Raw genomic sequence first — 19,571 nt, 5'->3', positions numbered from 1 at the left:
AAGTTAAGTGCCCTTTTCCTATAGAACCTGTACTTTTACTTTTGATACTAAAAGTACATTTTGATTGTACTTTTACTTAAATTACTTAAGAATACTCTCACATTGCTGCACTGGTACTGTTACTTCCTCCATCACTGTTTGAAAGGTGCTGTCTCCCTCAGGTTGTCACATTTTAATGATTAAAGGCTGAAAGAGGCAAATTAAAATATTTGTGTAACAGAAATAATTTTCCTTTCGTATCCCGTTGATCACCACTTAACTCCTCAGATTTAACTGCCATGTTGGGAACAGCTGATACTCCCCATATAAGCTGTTTAGTAGTTGGCAGTATGGAATATTTGGCATCACCTACTGACAGAAAGAGGAATGATACATAAATGACTTACCCATTAAAGTCCTTTAGTGTTCATTTTTTTTTTACATTTTAATGAAGTGCTAAGCAAACATGAAGTCATAAATTACAGCATGTACCACTGGCAAAGTTACATAACACACATGGATCCTTAATACGATGCAAAAACAAAAGACACTTGCTGAATAGATGATAAAAGCGCACAATAAAAAATATGCAAACATTATACTTTCGGTAAATGCATCAGCAAAAACTGAGAAAATAACAAAACGAAATGGCGCCGACCAACAAATGGTAGCTGTCTCTGGAGTTTGACTCGTACAGGATTAACTCCTGCACTGGCAGCGTAATGACAACGACACACAGACAGGACGTCAGTTTTTAGATCATGTACAGCTGATGATACAGTTTATGCCCTAAAAAGCTTATTTCACACCAGAGCTGTGATTTTTTTCCCCACAACTCCGCTTGTTTCCACATTCTTGCTCGTGTCCGTACACCACTACTGTATAGACAGATACGCACGTACAGCATATATACACACTCTCAAACACACACATTCTTCATTCCGAGGGATCACGAGGCACTACGTTTGTCTCCAGCAGTCCAGTCTTCCCAGCAGTCTGAGGTCTCTCTGGTTCAGTGTACCTGCATGACACTGTGTTAAGTCTAGGTGTAGTAGATGATCTCTGGTATCTGCCCGTCCTCCACAGATGTACCATTGTTATTTCCTGGTGAGCTAAAAAAGAAAAATGTAGTCTTGGTCCCCGTTGCTGATTCTTGGGTCACTTTCTTCAACCCTTTGGTGCCATAATGGGAGTCTGGGCCCTGAGATATACAATAAAAAGATTTTAGATCAATCCTAATCTGGGTTTGAACAGATAACTTATGCACATTAGGACATAATTTAATACACAGCAAGTTGAGACTGACCTTTAAGGTGGCACATGCAGTGTAGCTGACATTGGGTAGGATTTCCACAGGCTCTTTGAACATCACTCTGAACGTGTTCGCTGTGCCGTCACAGTTGAAACCTGTGTCGTTCTGCCCCAGTGTAATGCGTTTGTCGCTCTCTAAAATCTGCAGAACAATTCAATGCCTTTAGTGAATGAACAACAAGGTGCAAACAAATAAACAACTTTAAGCTGTTAAAAAACAGGTGGCAGGGTGCTGTGTGCTAATGTACTTTTATGGTTGGTATCTGAAAGTATTGCCTGCGCCAGAAATAATTTATTACCCACTATATACTGCACTGTGCTCAAACGTCAAAGGTAGAGAGCATGAGAGGTCAATCCTGCGTTCACTGACTCGTGTATTTTCTGACAGGAAATTAGGGAGAAGGAAAGGATGACGTGCAACAAAGGTCATACCTGAAGCATGGGGATGTTGTTGTGATTACATGCTCAGTGTCTTGAAACTCTAGATCACCAGGGTGGCCCATAAATCAACAAACTGTAATCTTCACATCAATAAAGTACTGTGACATTTTAGGCTTTAAGAGTTATTTCTGTAAACTGACGGTTGACATTTAAATCACTGAACAAATCTGAGGTGTTTGCAGTGACACAGTGCTGCAGGAATAAGTCCTAAAACCCAAATATGAGTCAGGATTATAGCACTTCCGGTTCCCTCGTCTCAAGGTCAATAGATTTTAGGTTAGATATCTGAAAAAAGGTCTGTGATTAACGCAAGCTTGAATTTTCAATTCAAGAATTTTGAAGCTATTAAATATCTTAAAAAGGCGGTGGCTCAATGAGGCAACAGAACATCATAATGCCCAACACGGCTTTGCTACCTCATTGTCGTGGCGATGCTGAAGTCATGTGAGCGTGGCGTAGTTTGTTTACAGCCAACTGAGATTGCATTTATGCTTCAAAAATCCTAACAGTGGTGTTTATTTGTTAGGACTATCTTTCTGAACAAAACATGAAAGTATCATAAACTTAGTTTGTCACAGAGCTTATTTTCTGCAATACTCAAAATCTAAGCATAAAACACTGCTGGCATTTTGTCAAGGGAACCAGGGCTATGTTAACTTTAGGGCTGGCATACAGATAAACCTCATCCCTAGAGTCGGCACCTGGACGCTCCCTTTCTATTAAGTCCCGACTCCGCATGGACGTAGATACAGCATTGGAGGCGGGGCCCTGTTAGATCCTATAAAAGTTGGTTAGTGGCACTTGAAGCCAAAAAGGTACAACTTCTCTGGTGTAAAATGAATAATAATAACCCTCTGCGATCATGAATTTGGGATACTGAAACAACACTGAAATGTTATTGGACTAAATGGATCAAATTCCAATAGTTAAATCAGAGGTTGTTGCTCAAAAAAATGTATCAACTGAATAATGGACATCTCTTTCACATTTTAAGCCTATGGGAAAACGTCTTTCTGGGCCCCATGGCATCACGTGACAGACCTCGAAGTTGTAAATCCACAGTTTGGTCACTATGACAAATTGGCTTCAAAGTCAAGCACTGTTTCTGAGGGCTTGCTTGTGCCGACCTCACCTGTACATCGATCAATACTAGTTGAGAAGAAAAATGCGAAAATCCTCTCAAAAGGGAGCCACACACCTCTATTGGGTCATGAGTGATGATTGAAAGGGATTACTTTTGTATGAGTCTATACACTGTGTTTTAGAAATACCCTGCGTAGCTGCAGAGCTTTGTTGATTTTGCTATTACATTGTACTTTTGAGACAGTTGCCTTTTTTGTTAAATGAAAAAAATGAAAAAAGGAGTAGAAATACACGTTTATATTCTCACTCTCCATCACAAACACACTGACTTATGCCTTAATGCTAAAAGTTACCTGTATGTTGACCTGATAGTCAGTGGGTCCATGTATTGAACCATACAGGCCAAAACCCACTATGGATATTCTTCTGTTAACATTGAATCTACAGAAGAAGACAGACACACAGAGACAATTAGACAAAAACTGTAACTGTACTTGAGTTCAGATTAACGACTGACCACCGATACTCGTCATCTCACCTGATTCTGTCGCTGGTACCACTGTACCCCCATCGACTCTCAACCTGCTGGAATCTATTAATGCTGCACTCCTCCCCCCTGAGGCAGCAGCGGGGCCTGTCGATGTAGTCGACCCGTGGTTTGGGGTTTACTGTAAAGTGTAAAAACAGATTTACCACCTCCCGATCGAACAATATTCCAGACTGGGCAGGCCCTGTTGCACAAGAAAGAATATCAAGCTGGTTTCTGTGGTTTGAATTGTATGGACACATCAGGAACATGACGAATATGTTTGGCTCACAAGGTCAGTACAGTGTTGAGAGAGAAAAAAAAAGTAAAAAAAAAAAAGTACCATTACAGTAAGAGAAACGAGCTCTATTTGTGTGGTGCACTTACCTGCAGCAAACTCTTCAACAGTCATGAGCGGGAAGCGGATGAGCGGGAGGGCTTTCCCCAGAACCTTCTGTTTGTTCTCCGAGGTTGGGGGAAGCTGTTGTCTGTAACACTCGGCCTCCGCCCAGCGTACCACTGCCCCAAACAGGCGGTTCTCCCTGATGCTGAGTGTGTCTCTTTGTAGCACTGCACATAAAGTATCTACACATACAAACACACAGAATAATTGTCATTTCACATCCAAACAGCTAAAGAAAAGGAAATATTTGGTCAAGGAGTCTCACATACCGAGGTCAATATCTGTAAAGCCCTCAGCGTTTATTGCGTCCGCAGTGCTTTTGTCTATGGTGTCTAAGCAGAGACTGGCAAGCTGAGGCTCATCGAATAACCTTGCCTGTAACGAAAGCACAAAAGAAGCCACATTAATATCTATTAGATGATACCAGAGGTGGGACCAAGTCATTGTTTTGCAAGTCACAAGTACATCTCAAGTCTCAAGTAAAGACAGTGAATATATAACATATTCATTTCAAATACAGTCCATCTGATGCTTGTTTTGTTTCTGTTTTTCACCATTTCATCACTACTACAAATGCAACTGTAGCCAGTATCTCACTAACACTATCCTCATTCATACTTTAAGAAGCTACAGATTATATTCAGCCACAAAATAAACCTGAAAAGCTGGAAAACAGAACAGAAGTACAGAGAGTTGTTGCATAGAGATGATACACCATCTCATCTAGTTGCATTGGTGTGAACTGGCAGGATTTTATTGCAGGTAGTTGCCTGTTTCAACTCCCCTTGTCACGACTCTTTGGTCTGAACTGGGCTAAAAGTCATTGCATTAGAGACTCAGTCTGATTGGAGTCCACACCTCTGGTCTGTATTTGTCATTTCATGCATCAAAATATTTTTAAAAAGCTGTAAAAGGAAAAAAATCATCATCTTAATTTACTAAACATTATGTAAGATCAAACAAACACATGTTGGAGGAAATAATATGGTCATTAAGTCATAATTAAGTCTCATAAATTCATGACTAATAAATCCTTTTTGGCAAATACATTGCTTAAACAAACTTCATAAAATTCTGATGAAATTTAAATGAATAACCGAGTATTGACCCTGGTAATTGAGACCACACTGTCTCATTTCTCTGGGTTGCTTTAGGTGGTTTTCAGATGACAGTTCTTTATGTTGCTGTGTTGTTAAAGGGGAAAAAACAGGGAGTGGTTTCTGATGAGAAAGCAGCTGAGCATGCAGCCTGAAGCATCAGGACAGAATGCTGAACCCAAACAAATGGCAGCATAAACCAAAAATAGAAACGCTAATGTCATAAAAACACAACCATCAATGGCTGGGAGACGGTCTGATGAAGGTACAGAGAAAGAAAAATGGCTCCACTGTACGGGCTGCTGTCAGTCTCCAGCAGATGAAACAAAAAGGGCAAAACTATTATTACATTATTTCCTATACTGCTCCAGGAAACACTCTTAAAAAACAGCCCAAGCTGTTATTGAAACCCTGTATCGCTGCTCTGCTGTCAAATCCTCTTATTTTGGTGCCTTTTGGGTGAGTTTACCTGAAACACTGTGAATGTATTTTCTCACTTCCCCCTGGTGGTGTCTGGCCAAACAGTTTCTGCTGCCATCCCAGTAACACTGAGGTTAATTGGCATTTTATTAGTGCCGCTCAAAACATCAAAATATTTCATGTGGAAAACTGAAGAGCAATTTGTGTTTACAGAAATAATGCCGCAGTTGGTCTGGATAATCACCAGAAATCAATGTTAATGGTTTTTATAGGGACTACTTCTTTGATAGAAAGTGGATCCAGTGACCTCTGCACATGAAAACTGTAAAAGTATCTGAATGTGTCTGTATATCTAATATCTCTGGGGCTAAAGAGATAAATATGAATTAAGTAATTTGGATAAAGTCTTTGAACAGAAACTGCCGCACACTGCTGTTGCTTAGATTCACCACTTATCACACCAACATTTCGGAGTTCAACACTTGATTTTGGCCCTCCTGGACCTTCGTCTAGAGTGATTAACCAAGTGTTGAACACGAGTTAACATCCAAGAGGACCGAAATATTAGTGTCACTAAAACTCGAGTGATATTTTCCAACGCCCCAGCATCTGAGAAAGTTGGATGTGCGAATACCTTTCTTCAAACTAGGGATGGGTCACGATTTTCGAATTGTCGTTTTATTTTTGAAAAATCGATTTTTTAATGCAACTATTACTATTCGCCGTCTTATTTCCCCCCTTTATTTGACATGCAATTCAGCTCCTAACTGCACGAGGGCAGTATAGTTTTGCTACAGCGGTGTGAGATGGGCTACCAGCTAGTTTGATGCTCTTCTACAAACAGGAGAAACATGCAGAGACTACAGGCCCAAACATACTTGGGCATACTATAAGCGGAATGGACTCTGCGAGGAATGTCCGCAGTCATTCGGGCTTCCACAGTCAAGCACACTTCCGCGTTGTAGTTTCCTGTAAAAATGTCCGTGAAAAATCCCCGCGATGTGAAAAATACATGCCGAGCAGTCACTGGTGCACGGAGCGGAGTCCGTGCGGTCGTAAAGGTTAATGCCAGACAGTTCAAGTATCATGTATGTACTACAGTCTTATTTTAGTTTTGTATTTTTCACCAGTTTCTATTTTTATTTCGGGTATATTTTTTGTTTTTAATTCAGTTTAGTTTCAGTTTTTTATCCAGAGTGAGTTTGCTCATTTCAGTTTTGTTTTTATTGTTTAAATTTTTTTAATTTTATTAGTTTCAGTATTAGGTTTAGTTCTTTAATTACAATACGTGGGGTGTTCAGAGGCACAGTCATGTAGACATACTAGTCTCAATATACGTATGCACAAATGCCTCCTGATGCTTGTGTTGACAAAATTTGACCAAACCGACGACTAAAACTTAAGAAATATCTTGTACATTCTTTATCACATTTTAGTTAGTTTTGAAAGTGAACAACATTTTTTTTTAGTTTTTAGTTTTGTTGGGGCGTTGGTGGCTTAGTGGGTAGAGCAGGTGCCCCGTGTACAAGGCTGTTGCCACAGCGGCCCAGGTTCGAATCCAGCCTGTGGCCCTTTGTTGCATGTCATCCCCCCCTCTCTCTCCCCCTTTCATGCTTACCTGTCCTGTCCATTAAAAGGCAAAATGCCCCCAAAAATATCTTTAAAGTTTTAGTTTTGTTGTCAAGTCTAGTTTTTATTTTAACTTCAGCTACCTAAAATGTTTTTTCACACCTAGTTTTAGTTTTTAGTTAACTGTAATAACCCTGATGTGCTATAAAGCGGACGTGACAGTAACCTGAGTGAGAAGCATGAACGCGTTGTCGGCTCTGAGGTGCTTGGTGAGAAACTCCACACAGTGACTCTCCAGAGCAGGGACCGCGTACTTCTTGGCCGTGTACAGGGTCGTCATCACAGTCTCCGGTCCAATGTGGACCTCGTCAGAATATAGGAACCTGCACAGAGGAACCAAAACACACGTACGGTCATGTCAGGTATTCAGCCTGTTATCTGCAGCATGATCACAGCTAAAGCAGAAATTCATTTACACAGTGGAGATGATGCCGTTAAAAAAGTCGGTGTTCCTTAAAAAGCCTCAGTAGTTCTTTCTGCTCAATCTGTCTGTCGCACTGAGAATTGAAAACTGTCAGACTGATTTATAGTCTTGTTTACTTACTCTCTTATCAGACAGACACATCATCATTTCGCCAATTTGAGATACAGCTGCTTGTCTTCAGAAAATTTGACAATTCCTTTCTCTTATTAAACCTGTACACTACATGTCAAAGTGTCCTTTAGCACTTGTCAGTCCCTGCTTGTGAGTGTGCATGTGAAAATGTGAATGTTTATCTTGCACAGTGGCTTTGACCACAGGTGAGTAAGTGTTGCTTTTGTTGTAAAGCACTTTGAGTGGTCGCTAAGTGTTACGGTAATGCACTCAAAAACATTTCTGAGGATACCTAGGTCTAAAAACCATGTGGGAAAAATATTCTGAAAGTACAGTGTACTAGGGCTGCACATTAGTCACACACATGGACTGAAAAACGCCAAAATATAAAATACTGACATTAACATAACTTGTGTTACACTGCAAACACAGAGCTTTTTCTCCTGTCTCGTTCTCTACAAATAAAATCAGCAACACAAAAAACAGCTTAAGTTTCTTTTAGTATGAACTTGACACAAACTGCAGCCCTTAAAATCAACATCATTGAGCAGTAAAACATGAAACTGACTTCATCTTCAGTCTCATCTAAATCACACGGCACCTGCCTGTCCCTGAAACTGCTGCTACTGTATCTGAACATTCCTGTGCACACAGAGATCTTTGACTTTTGGCTAAACTCTGTTTCACATACAGCTCCACACACAATGTTTTTCACCCGACAATATGTTTGTTATTTAACAGACCGTCCTTCCCTGTGCAACAGGAACAATGTGTACTGAGCACAGGGTTCCTGCAGCTGAAGGCAAGTTAGATTTAAGACTTGCTTTGACTTTTTAACGCCACTTGGACTGAAATTGAAGACACATTTCACAATAATCGAGATTAAAGGGAAAAAAAGAGATAAGGGACAATTTTGCCCAAATGTTGTAACATGTAACATGACTAGTCTTGTGGCGGAGATGAGGGTAGTACAGAAATGGGAAAAAGTTGCATTTGTTAGTGAGTTGGTTTTTTTTTGGTGATTTTGCGTTTCTCACTCTGCCTGTGGGATTCCACTGTATGTAGTGTGAAAAACTTTCATCATAAATTACAAAGAGCTTGGTGTGCACTGACGGTAGCGGTTTTAGCGATGCTGCAAAATCTCAGTATTCATAAAATTTACACTTCCCCAGGGTGAAGTGGCAGCTGGGTAGCAGATCGTGGATCCTCTGCTCTGCGAATTTCAGACACAAACATATATGAGTGTTGTTGGTCCTGTTATGCTGACGTGATGTTAATGTGAGAGGTAGTCAGTAAATTATGAAAAAAAAAGACTTGATTATTTTAAGATTTTAAAATACAGTGTAAAACTAAGAATAACAATACTACGACTTCCTATATCCTACCATTTATAAGATTTTTGAAAGATTGATTTAAGACATTTTCATACCATTTGAAGCCATATTTTTAGATTAATAAATTCAATGCCCTTTAAGACTTTTAAAGATCCACAGAAAACATGAAGTATGAAAAATATTACACTGTTTTGACAAATTAAAAATGAATCGGTAATACATAATAAAGATTACACCTCACTAATCCAGGGGTGTCCGTGCAAAATGTCCCAATTAAAAATCTCACTAGCCCATATTCAGGCACAAAAGACAAATCAACTAATGATGACATTCATTATAGATGTATCCACTTATTCTTTCTTGATTAAATTATTGATTTTTGGTCTATAAATTGTCAGAAGATTGTGACAAATGCCCAAGGTGACATTTTTTAAGTTAGACATAATCACCATTGCATGAAATAAGTAGCAGAATCAGAGCCTATGAGCCATTTTAGCTTCAGAAAAAAAGACTAACAGTTATTGATTATCAGAATAACTGCAAATTACTTGGTTGTTGATCAGCTACTAATGCATTAATGGACTAATTAATTCAGCTCTGCACTGTACTATACTATACTTAGTACTGCTTTTAAATCTAATGATCTGAAGGCTATACTATCAAATCTATCCACAGTTACTGTCAGGGTGTATCCATTTTGTTGTGCCCAGTGTACAGTGCAATAACTAAATTATACTCTCCTTCAAATGTAGCTGAAGCTGGATGTTGCTGATAAACCACTAATTGGGGTGTAATGTATCCGGTTCCTAGGATCCTATGGTCCCCAACTTAATATATTCTAAATATGGCACATAAATAAGACCGTATAAAGGGTTTTATGTTCTCAGCAGTGTATGTTTCCCTGGGTCAGAGTGTTGAAATCACCCATCACCTATCTCTTGAAACGTGTGCCTTTAATTTTGCTGGTAAACCAGTTTTATCTTGATATTTCCAGACTGCAAGGGCGGATTTCTACCATTCAAACTGCAGCTGAAGCTTCCATCTCGTACAACATTAATGTAACGTTTTATCGCGAACATGGGACACTGGGAGCACTGGGATGTACGGCGGGATGTACCATGGTGACCACCTGTCATACCTGAGCAGGGCGAGGAAGGCTGCTGGCTCCACATCAGGCAGCTCTATCTCAGCCGAGGTCGTGGCCATCCCTCCATTAAACATGGCATCAAACACGGCACTGCCAGCGGCCAGGACGAATTTGTGGGCCGGTATCCTCTGGGCCTGTCTGCCCTTCCCCACGATGAACCTGACGTCGCTGAGCAGCTCGTTGTTGAAAAGGAAGGCGAAGCGCTCCTTCAGGGAGCTCTTTGTCGCCTGCCAGTTGTACATGGGCTCCCGGTGAAGGCCGAGCACAGGCGGGGAGGCGGACCGGGCAGGACCGGAGGAAGCTGGCACGTTAGAGAGCACGGCTGCGGCGGATCCAGACTGAACCGACTGAACCGAGTTGGATGCTGTCTCCTGACCGTCATGGTTTGACGCTAAGCTGCCGCCGCCGCTGCTCCCGGTCGCCATAACGGCACGCCTCTATTTCTTTATTCTACGATGCGCCGTTAACGACACACGGAAGTAACGTTACACCGACCGCAGCGTCTGTGTCGGTGTTTATTTACGTGGTATCCATCGCGGCGGACGCCATATTCTTTGATGTTTAGCTAGCTAGCTAACTTTACCTGCTAGCTGCGTCTCTCCAGAAATGACGCAGGCGCACACTTCCTTCAAAACACGTTTTTTTTGTTTTGTTTTTTTAAAATTAAACTTTATTGCTGAGGTCAAGAGCAACAAAAATGCAGTAACAAGAAAAAAAGAGAAAAATTTACATACGAAATAAAAACTCAAATATATAATAAAAAGTTATGTTGACTAAATAATAATAATAATAATTATACACCATATATATGTACAATATATATAATATACAGCTATTACAAATACAGTGTAACATGTTTCGACTGTCTTATTTAAGGAAGATGATATAATGTTTCATTTACTCCAAATATAAAATAGCACTTTAAATGCAAAATGGTTAATTGACATTTAATTTTGCTTTGATAAAATAAATAAACCAAAGTGACAAGAAACAGGCCAAAAAGGGCAATATATACGCAATAAAGACTCAATACAAAAAAAAGAAGAAGAAAGAAAGAATAATAATAATCTGGTCATAAAAATGTGATGTACATTACAAATACAGTATAAAATGTTTTAACTTTCTTATTTAAGGAAGATGAGAGAGTAACAATGTGATGGCCCATTTACTTCAATGTGCAGCAAAGCAAAGTTTGATTTTATTAGTAAATTAACATTTCATTTTGCTATAAAATAAGACAAACAAACAAAAGTGACAAGAAGAGAGCATAAAAGACACTATATACGTGATTAAGACTCAAAACAAAGGACAAATTAATTAATAAATTAATAAATAAATATCTAGATAAAGATATGATGTACATGTTAAATACAGTATAAAATATTTTAACTTTCTTATTTAAGGGGGCTGAGACAGTAGCAATATAATGGCCCATTTATGTCAGTGTGCACCAAAGCAAAGTTTGTTTTTATTTGTAAATTAAGATTTGATTTTGCAATAAAATAAGACAAACAAACGAAAGTGACAAGAGAGAGAGCAGAAAGGCACTAAATATGCAATTAGGACTTAAAACAAAGGAAGAATAAATAAATAACAAAATAATCGAACTATCAAGATAAAGATGTGATGTACATTACAAATACAGTACAGCGTATACATTTTTTTGACTTTATTATTTAGGGAGGGTAAGATAGTGGCAATATAATGTCCTGTTTCCTTCAAATGTGAGACGAAGAAATGTTTGTTTTGTTAATATTTTAACATTTGTGGATGGACGATTTTGCCATAATAAGAATTTGATATATGGACGAGGAAGAATGAGGATAAACAGTCGTATATTTTCATGATTGCATAGAAAGAAAGGAAAAGTTTTATATAATCTAGGCTATATACACTATTTTTTAAACTAACTTTTAAAGTTGTTGTTATCTAATAATAATAATACATAGCATAAATAAACAAACACGTCAACAATAATATATAGGCTTTGCATCTGTATGAACTGTATTGAAAATAATAAAAGTAGTGCCCTTTCAAATTTCAACAGATTCTAATCACTTTTGGTGACCACCATATAAACTACATTTTTATTCAATAATTTATTGAATTTATTTATCTCTAAATCAGATAATGAACATATTATATGCATCAATGATATATGTAAAAGTACACACATGCGATAAACACGTTTTACATTTATATTTATAATTAAAATCATTTGCTTGTTGTTTAAATTAAGTATTACATCCTGCTTCCTGCTTGAAGTTCTTCAATCGGCCGCCAGGTGTCAGAGTTTTCACTTTCACTGAAGAACATAAACAAACCTTCAGAGTCTATTTACAGATGATAATGATAAAAAAAATAAACCAATTATAGTCATTCTAACACTATAATGCAAGCTCGTCTATCACATACAGCTGCGATAAGACGCTCCGTCACAGCCGGTCAAGTGTGTGTGTGTGTGTGTGTGTGTGTGTGTGTGTGTGTGTGTGTGTGTGTGTGTGTGTGTGTGTGTGTGTGTGTGTGAAGGTAGGAGGCAGAGAGGTAGAGGAAGAGAGACAGAGGCAAGAGTGTGGAAGCGAGAAAGACCAGAAGAGCAAGACAGAGCATGCCTGCTGCAGCTGAATGAGTTTGTACCTTACCTTGCTTACATTGTTGGACACATCGTGACTTTCCCCTCCTTCCTTCAGACATGGCTGGCAGACTCAAAAGGAGAGAGTTCAGTGGCTGATTGGTTTTACATTTCCAATTCTCCTACAAGACAAATCGCTCAAACCTGGTCCGCAATGAGCGCGTCTGCAGGTACGGGAGTGTTCGTGCTCTCCCTGATGTCCATCCCCATCTGCTATTTATTTAATTCCCTCATTTACAGCAACAGGTGAGTGACAATAAGCCTTTTATTTTATTACTTACAATGCAAAGATTACTTGTCAGATTTTTAAAAATACGTATGAATTGTTTTTTACATTGCATTTAGTGCTGAAGCCTTCCTATTCGCTGGGTGTTCAACAGTCATCATCCTGGCCATTTCAGTGAGTTGTATGCTCAAGAAGAAGGCTCCAGCAGATCCTCTTTTCTATGGTATGAATACACAAATGCACGTTCCTTGTAAAGACCAAAGCATTTTTTAATTTTTGTAGTCGTAAATGAGAAATATTGATTTAAAATTAAATCATTGGCCATACATCTTAATGTCCTGTCTGACTTTTAATCAAAATAAAGGAAGTTATGTGTTATTTTGTGCAGTTTTACTCAGATAAAACTAAAGTATGCATGTTTCCCAGCAGTCTATGCAGTGTTTGCATTCCTCAGTGTGGTGAATCTGATCATCGGGCTGGAGCAGGACAACATCATTGATGGATTTGTGACGTTTTACCTCAGAGAGGCAAGTGTTGGGTTGCGAGTCTTGGTTGTGTTGTCCTGCATTGCACACATTTGTGCTGATAAATCTACCCTGTGTTTCAGGCAGATCCACACATCAATACAGCACATGGGCACATGATCTCCTATTGGGATGGTTGTGTACATTACCTCATGTATTTGCTCATGATTGCTGCAATCACATGGGGGTAAGATATAATATATCCGCCTCTATCTATCTATCTGTCTATCTATCTACGTGTTTGTCTAACTTTGACAATGGCTGTGTTTCATGCCTTGCACAGGGACAGTTACCGAGCCATTGGACTCTACTGGGTGGGATCTTTTCTCATGCGTGCCATAGTCTACATTCTTGGGAATGCTGTGGGTGAGTACACTAAAAATAATGGGTTGCTTTTAGCTGTCTAGTGTAGGGTAGCCTGTGTAACCCCCTGTACATACCTCCTCTGAGAAAACTACAATGTAGTCTAGGACAGCAGTTCCCAGCTGGTCCAGATTTCTCCTTAGTCACTGCTTCAAGGTCCACACAGTTGAATACATTCAGTATCATACTTGCGTTTGGCCATGTTATCGGGCTAGTTTGTCAATTGTGAGTCATTTGTGGTCCATTTGGCATGGACCCATGACCCACTTTTGGACCACGACCCACCAGTTGGGAACCACTGGTCTTTGTGTGTTTTGCTTTGTGTCTCCCCACAGTGAGATATTATGTTGTTTTGTCTTTTCCCAGGGAAATATGGGACCCAAGTGACCCCTCTCTTCCTCCTCCACATGTTATATATCGCAGTGTCTGTGTGGGCCTGCTTCCGCGTCTTCAGCCAGCCCTCCACACGGGACGCTCAGTTGACTGTAAGGCAGTGATTATAATGACTAGCTGGTATGTGGAGCTAGAACGTATGTGATAGAGTTTGCAGTTTTAAATATCATGCTGTTGCTTTTTCTCAGGACATCCAGAGGGATGGAAGAAAAGGTATACTCCAAAGACCTCAAGACTTACTTTTCGTCATCTACCTCATCCCTGCTTTTGCTTTCTGTGTCTTCAGAGGCCTGGTAAGAAAACTAAAGATGATTAATTGCCCAGTGCATGGTAGCAGAGAAAACATTTCATATATAGAGTGCGTCTGTATATTTTTTTTTTAGGTTGTTCTGGACTATTCCGGCAAATGGTATCAGGGCTACACGCAACATTATGAGCCTTACCTGAAAGACCCTTCAGCCTATCCTAAAGTACAGGTAACTCAGCGAAGCTATAAACACCAAACTGTCACACTGACACTGTCATTACTCAAATCTCTGAAGCCATACATTTTATCCGTGTTCGTCAGATGCTGGTGAGCATGCTGTACTCCGGACCATACTACATCATCACTCTCTACGGGCTGATGGTGCCAGGATGTGAGTGGATGCCAGACCTGACTCTTGTACACTCGGGGGCACTGGCACAGGTACGTCCTGCAGGTTATTCCTCGCTTTAATGTCAGTGCTTGGTATTTTTAACCCTCACTCAACCAACCTCTGGAAACTGAATCCGAATCAGAAAAAGACATTGCTGAGTAGGGTTTCTCTTACAAAGAATTTGCCTCAGTGTTTCCGTACAATAACTATAGAATAACATAATAAAAGGAAGTAGAGATAAAGAAGAAGACTTTAACAGTCAAGAAAAACTACAAAATGATACCAAACAAATGCAATAACATAACAAATATTATGTACAATATAGCTGTGGGGGTCCCAGGCCCTGCAGCCTACATCCTTGTGCCAGAGGGGAGTGGTTCAACCAGTTGTGTCTCGGGTGGGAGGGGTTGATCACAACCTTTCCTGCGTGCCTCAGAGTCCTGGGAATGTTCAGGTTCTGGAGGGACGGTAGATTGCAGACAATCACCTTCACAGCAGCGTGAATTATACGCTGCAGTCTGCCCTTGTCCTTGGCAGTGATAAAAGCATACCAGATGGTGATGGAGGAGGTGAGGATGGACTCAGTAATGGCAGTGCAGAAGTGCTCCATCATTATCTTTGGCAGGTTGAACTTCTTCAGCTGCCACATGAACCCATCTTGAGCATGGCAAACTCCATGGGAGAGGACCCGCTCCTTATGTAGATATAAACAACTCATTCCAAGGTAAAGAACCTGGACCTGTAAATCTCCTCTGAAAACATTATTTCTTAATAAAACCTCTGTATATATTTAATTTGTACTTTTATCCACTCTTGCCATCTTGTGTTTTTATCTACATTATTGTAGTAAAAGAAGAAATCCTAAAACCTATTTTTAAGACAAAAATATCCTCCTGAGACTCTGTGTCCTCACATGTGGACATCACATTTTGGGTTAACTTGACCTTATACTTAATTCTACTTCACTTAGACCTGTTGTCCTTGTTCGTGGACACTATTTATCCCATCTAGTGGTAGTAAGAGCACAATACACTAATCCACGTAAAACAAGATGGCAGCCATCTCTGCCAAGTCAGTCTGCAGCCGATCCCAGCACAAAAGTCGACAAGGTCCAAAACCTGATCACATTTTATGGTTGAAACTTGTTTATTTATAATTAATAATGTTTGTAGTTTGATATGGCAACAAATTTGACCAATGTAAGCAACAGTAATAAGCTAAGACACTGTTAATTAGGAAGTACTTGTTTGAGGACATGACATTAGTGTTGTCCTGTTGGAGGATATTGGGACTTAATTATCATTGGCAATGTTTAATTTTTTATATTCATTGGGCCCTACTGATCCCAAATAGCTCGGAGAAATTGGAAATGCATATCAAACAAAACTTCGGGTCTCAGAAAGATATCTAAAGCATTTATTTGTCATGTACCAGTGAATTAATTTTTCTAAAGGTGTCAATTTTATCAGAATTACTGAACATTTAGGAAACCAAACCTGTAGATGATGTCTTTAATTTAACAACATATTACCAAGCTACACTGAAGGTAATACTGAGCCATCAATCTCTAACTCTTTTTATAGACCAAAACAGATGTAATGATAGCCAAAATATCAACATACTGTAGTGTTTGTAATCATAGGGAAGAGTTCTGGGCAAGATCTTTTCCCACATGACATATCTACCTGGAACGATATGTGGGAATCAATGCAAGACCGAAAGTGGGCATCTGGCCAAGTCAAGGCTGTTCCCAAACGTACTCCTCTAGCATACTGCGTACTGAGTTCTGTTTAGGTTATTCTTCAGTGCAGTCAAACACAAGTGGCTTGGCATGAACAGATATGGTCTGAGTCAGCGTCATATACGCTCTCTGTTTACATCTAAAGATGGAAACTGTGAAGAGCGGTGGGAGCAACTAGTGTGCCAATCAGAGCCTAACAATACAAAGCAGCTATTGTGTTTGAGCTGCAGGCTGGCACGTCACTCATCGGCGGGATAAGGGCAGACGCTGACTTCAGACCAAGAGGAATGGCGGTAATGGAGGTATTCACTTAAATGTCAGCTGTTCAACTCGGCTATTAATAGGAGAGCTGATGCTCCGCTGGCTGTGGTTGCTATGAGACGTGCCATGTGTCTTTTTTCTCAGTTTCTTTCTTTATGAAAAGGTAACTGGTGAGAGTCTGTTAGACTGAAAAATACTAAAGTAGGAGTGACAGTACCAGAATTGATCCAGGTTTAACCGGTCATTAGTCCATTAAAGGAACAATCCACCATAAAACAATTGTCCCCTGAGCTTATGTCGAAGTGTCAAACTCATTTTTAGATCATGGGCCACATACAGCCTGATTTGATCTCAAGTGGGCCGGACCAGTAAAACCATTGCATGATAACCTATAAATAGGTTTAAATAACAACCTCTTCAACTTTTCCCCTTTTTTAGTATAAAAAAGCACATTCTGAAAATGTTCATTCGTTTACAAAACAAATGATGAATAGCCTGCGATATCCTGAGAAAAATATGTGCAAATTAAACAGTATGTCTCATTTTTTCCACATTTAGTCAGTCTATTACTCACTGTCATTTCATGCACATTTTTTTTTTCATAGTTTTCCACTCCAAGTGAAGTGGAAGCTGTTGAAGAAGCAAGTTAAGTCATCCGCTGCCCCACAGACCATTCACAATTCTAAAGTTTTATCAGAGCCTCAGCAGCAGGGTTCCACCCTTATAGGTTTAAGATAGAAGTCTGATACAGATTCTTTTGTATTGAAGCTGCTGGTTGACAATATTTTACACAATGTTCAATAACTTTAAATACGACCACAGTAAGTATTCATTGTTATTTCAGAGAGCTGTATTCTGGTCAGGGTGGAAAAGCCTCTGAGGCAGTGTTTTACATCAAGTATCTACTCGCTGTTTAAATTGCTCTTGAAACCTCTTCACATGTGAATCAATATTAGGTGTGCAAAGTCATCTAGTAGGCCAGATTGGAACCTTTGGTGGGTCAGTTCTGGCCCCTGTTCTGGCACATGTTTGACACCCCTGGCTAATGTTGTTTTTTTACTTGTGTTTTCCTTTAATTATTGCTTTGTATGAACTGTAAAATGCAAACAATGTAATGTAATGTAACGATATGTCAAAGATTGCTTCAAAGCACTTTGATAAGATACCTTTATCAGCAAGCATCAAGGATTTGGTGTCAGAAAATTTCAAAAATCAGAAGTGATCCATAGGGGTAGATTGTGAAACATGATAGAGAATTATAAGAAAGTAGAAATAAGAAGTATGAATATAAAGGTTGATAAAAGTATGTAAAAAGATGTGCATTATGCTACACTGATTAACACTAGTATGTTAAATATGTAAAAAAATATAAAAATATGTGTGATATACTAAGTATGTAAGTACAAAGTACTAAATGCGTAATATAGAATGAAGTGAATTAAGCTACTGAAAAGAATATTGCACACTTGAATAATTGCACCAATTATTTCCCTCTAGATTCACACTTTTGCACTGACACTCAGCACAATAACCAAAGAAATCAGCTTTAACTGTAGAAGAGACAAAGGAAACAAACTCTAAACAAGATCTAATTGGACTAGAATGCAATGTAATACATTTTAAATAGCCTACAGGAAAATGATAAATCTGGGAAAATAAGTAAATCTTTCACTAAAGAGGACTCAAACAGAAAAATACACATCAAAACAAAATCAGTCTTTGAATTAAAGGTCAGACTTTATCTTAGTTTGTATTTTTTCCCTCATATAAAAATGGTAATTTCCTCATAAAATCCCAGCAAGATTTTATTTAAAAACTAAATCACTTTTGCTTTTGTATAATAAAAGAGGAGTTTGATGTCTGTTTTTGGATATCAGTGAGACATCATCATCATGCAGCTGTTACATAAAAAGTTAATTGCGACCCTTTACTCATCACTGTCATTTTCCTGTTCCTCCCTCTCTGCTTCACTTCACAGGCACAGTTCACTCATATTGGCGCATCTCTTCACACACGGACGCCATTCTCCTACAGAGTCCCTGCAGATGGCCAGTCTGTTTTCTTGCTTTTCAATATCCTGTATGCTCTGGTGCCTCAGGCTCTGTGCTACCGCTGCTGCACCAAACCTGCCTTCTTCCTCAGACCAACGGCAGATAAGAAGACTGAATGACGGAATGTGACAGCCAAGAATGTCAAGGATGCCTAAGTAAAAGGCTGAAGTACTTGCAAAGTACTGCTCTGTGTTTGCAGTTATTAGCAGTTGCTATTTTTGGAGAGGGAGATGCCACCTTTGACCTTAATGAGGGCTAAGTGGACATATTGGAAAGATGACAAAAATACTTAAATGTCAAACAGAGTTTGTGCCATCTAGCATTTATGTTTTGCTGCTTATTTTGAAAATGTGAACATATGATACATTTGAATGGAAGTGTGTTTGTTTGTTTGAAGCAACAGGAAGGCCCTCACACAGTAACACAATAATGCTTTAAAACTTGTGTTTGGGATTCAAACTACTTGACAATATTTACTGCTCGTATATGTATATTTTTTGGTAATTTTTTGGTTACAAAAACTGCTTCCTTGTTGACACTGAGGTTTCTTTGCAGTGTCTTTTTGCTAATGGGTTGGCAAATAAATCATTCACTTGTGTGTCTGGGTGTTTCATATTTATACGCACATAGATATTTAACCATATAAGGACATTTGATAAACAAAAAGGGACTGTTATTGTCATGTTTAGAATTACTTGTAAAGTTTGATGGCACTAGTCAAACTGAGAATGTGTGAGTAGTTTTGTTGCACTTCTTTTTCTGTTTTTGAAGGAAATTTAACTTTATTTGAGACTGATATTTTTAACTCTACAAGCAAATAAATTGGAGATGTTTATA

General features: G+C 39.1%; 2 protein-coding genes across 5 annotated transcripts; one reads left to right on the top strand and one right to left on the bottom strand.

The window, feature by feature from the left end:
• Positions 1–401: 401 nt before the first annotated feature.
• LOC125906259 (BTB/POZ domain-containing protein 1-like) lies at positions 402–10,533 on the bottom strand. Of its 2 annotated transcripts, none has more exons than XM_049604763.1 (8): positions 9,897–10,533; positions 7,056–7,212; positions 4,013–4,118; positions 3,728–3,925; positions 3,353–3,545; positions 3,168–3,255; positions 1,286–1,432; positions 402–1,180 (listed from the first exon to the last, which is right to left on the bottom strand). In XM_049604763.1, the coding sequence occupies exons 1-8, from the start codon at positions 10,328–10,330 to the stop codon at positions 1,022–1,024; spliced, it is 1,482 nt and encodes a 493-aa protein (XP_049460720.1). In that variant the 5' UTR covers positions 10,331–10,533; the 3' UTR covers positions 402–1,021. The 2 variants fall into 2 exon arrangements, with proteins under 2 accessions (XP_049460720.1, XP_049460728.1); XM_049604771.1 differs by having other exon boundaries at positions 3,353–3,482.
• Positions 10,534–12,011: 1,478 nt separating this feature from the next.
• On the top strand, positions 12,012–19,293 carry LOC125901269 (transmembrane 6 superfamily member 1-like). Of its 3 annotated transcripts, none has more exons than XM_049596876.1 (10): positions 12,012–12,783; positions 12,883–12,986; positions 13,190–13,294; positions 13,375–13,474; positions 13,571–13,653; positions 14,017–14,135; positions 14,232–14,336; positions 14,427–14,519; positions 14,612–14,731; positions 18,662–19,293. In XM_049596876.1, the coding sequence occupies exons 1-10, from the start codon at positions 12,692–12,694 to the stop codon at positions 18,851–18,853; spliced, it is 1,113 nt and encodes a 370-aa protein (XP_049452833.1). In that variant the 5' UTR covers positions 12,012–12,691; the 3' UTR covers positions 18,854–19,293. The 3 variants fall into 3 exon arrangements, with proteins under 3 accessions (XP_049452833.1, XP_049452844.1, XP_049452854.1); XM_049596887.1 differs by having other exon boundaries at positions 12,023–12,783; positions 13,193–13,294; XM_049596897.1 differs by lacking the exons at positions 12,012–12,783; positions 12,883–12,986 and having other exon boundaries at positions 13,223–13,290.
• Positions 19,294–19,571: the final 278 nt, after the last annotated feature.

Source organism: Epinephelus fuscoguttatus, linkage group LG2, assembly GCF_011397635.1.
Source record: "Epinephelus fuscoguttatus linkage group LG2, E.fuscoguttatus.final_Chr_v1".
NCBI lineage: Eukaryota > Metazoa > Chordata > Actinopteri > Perciformes > Serranidae > Epinephelus > Epinephelus fuscoguttatus.
Note: the sequence above shows the minus strand (reverse complement) of the source record. Positions and strands in the feature narration are given on the sequence as shown.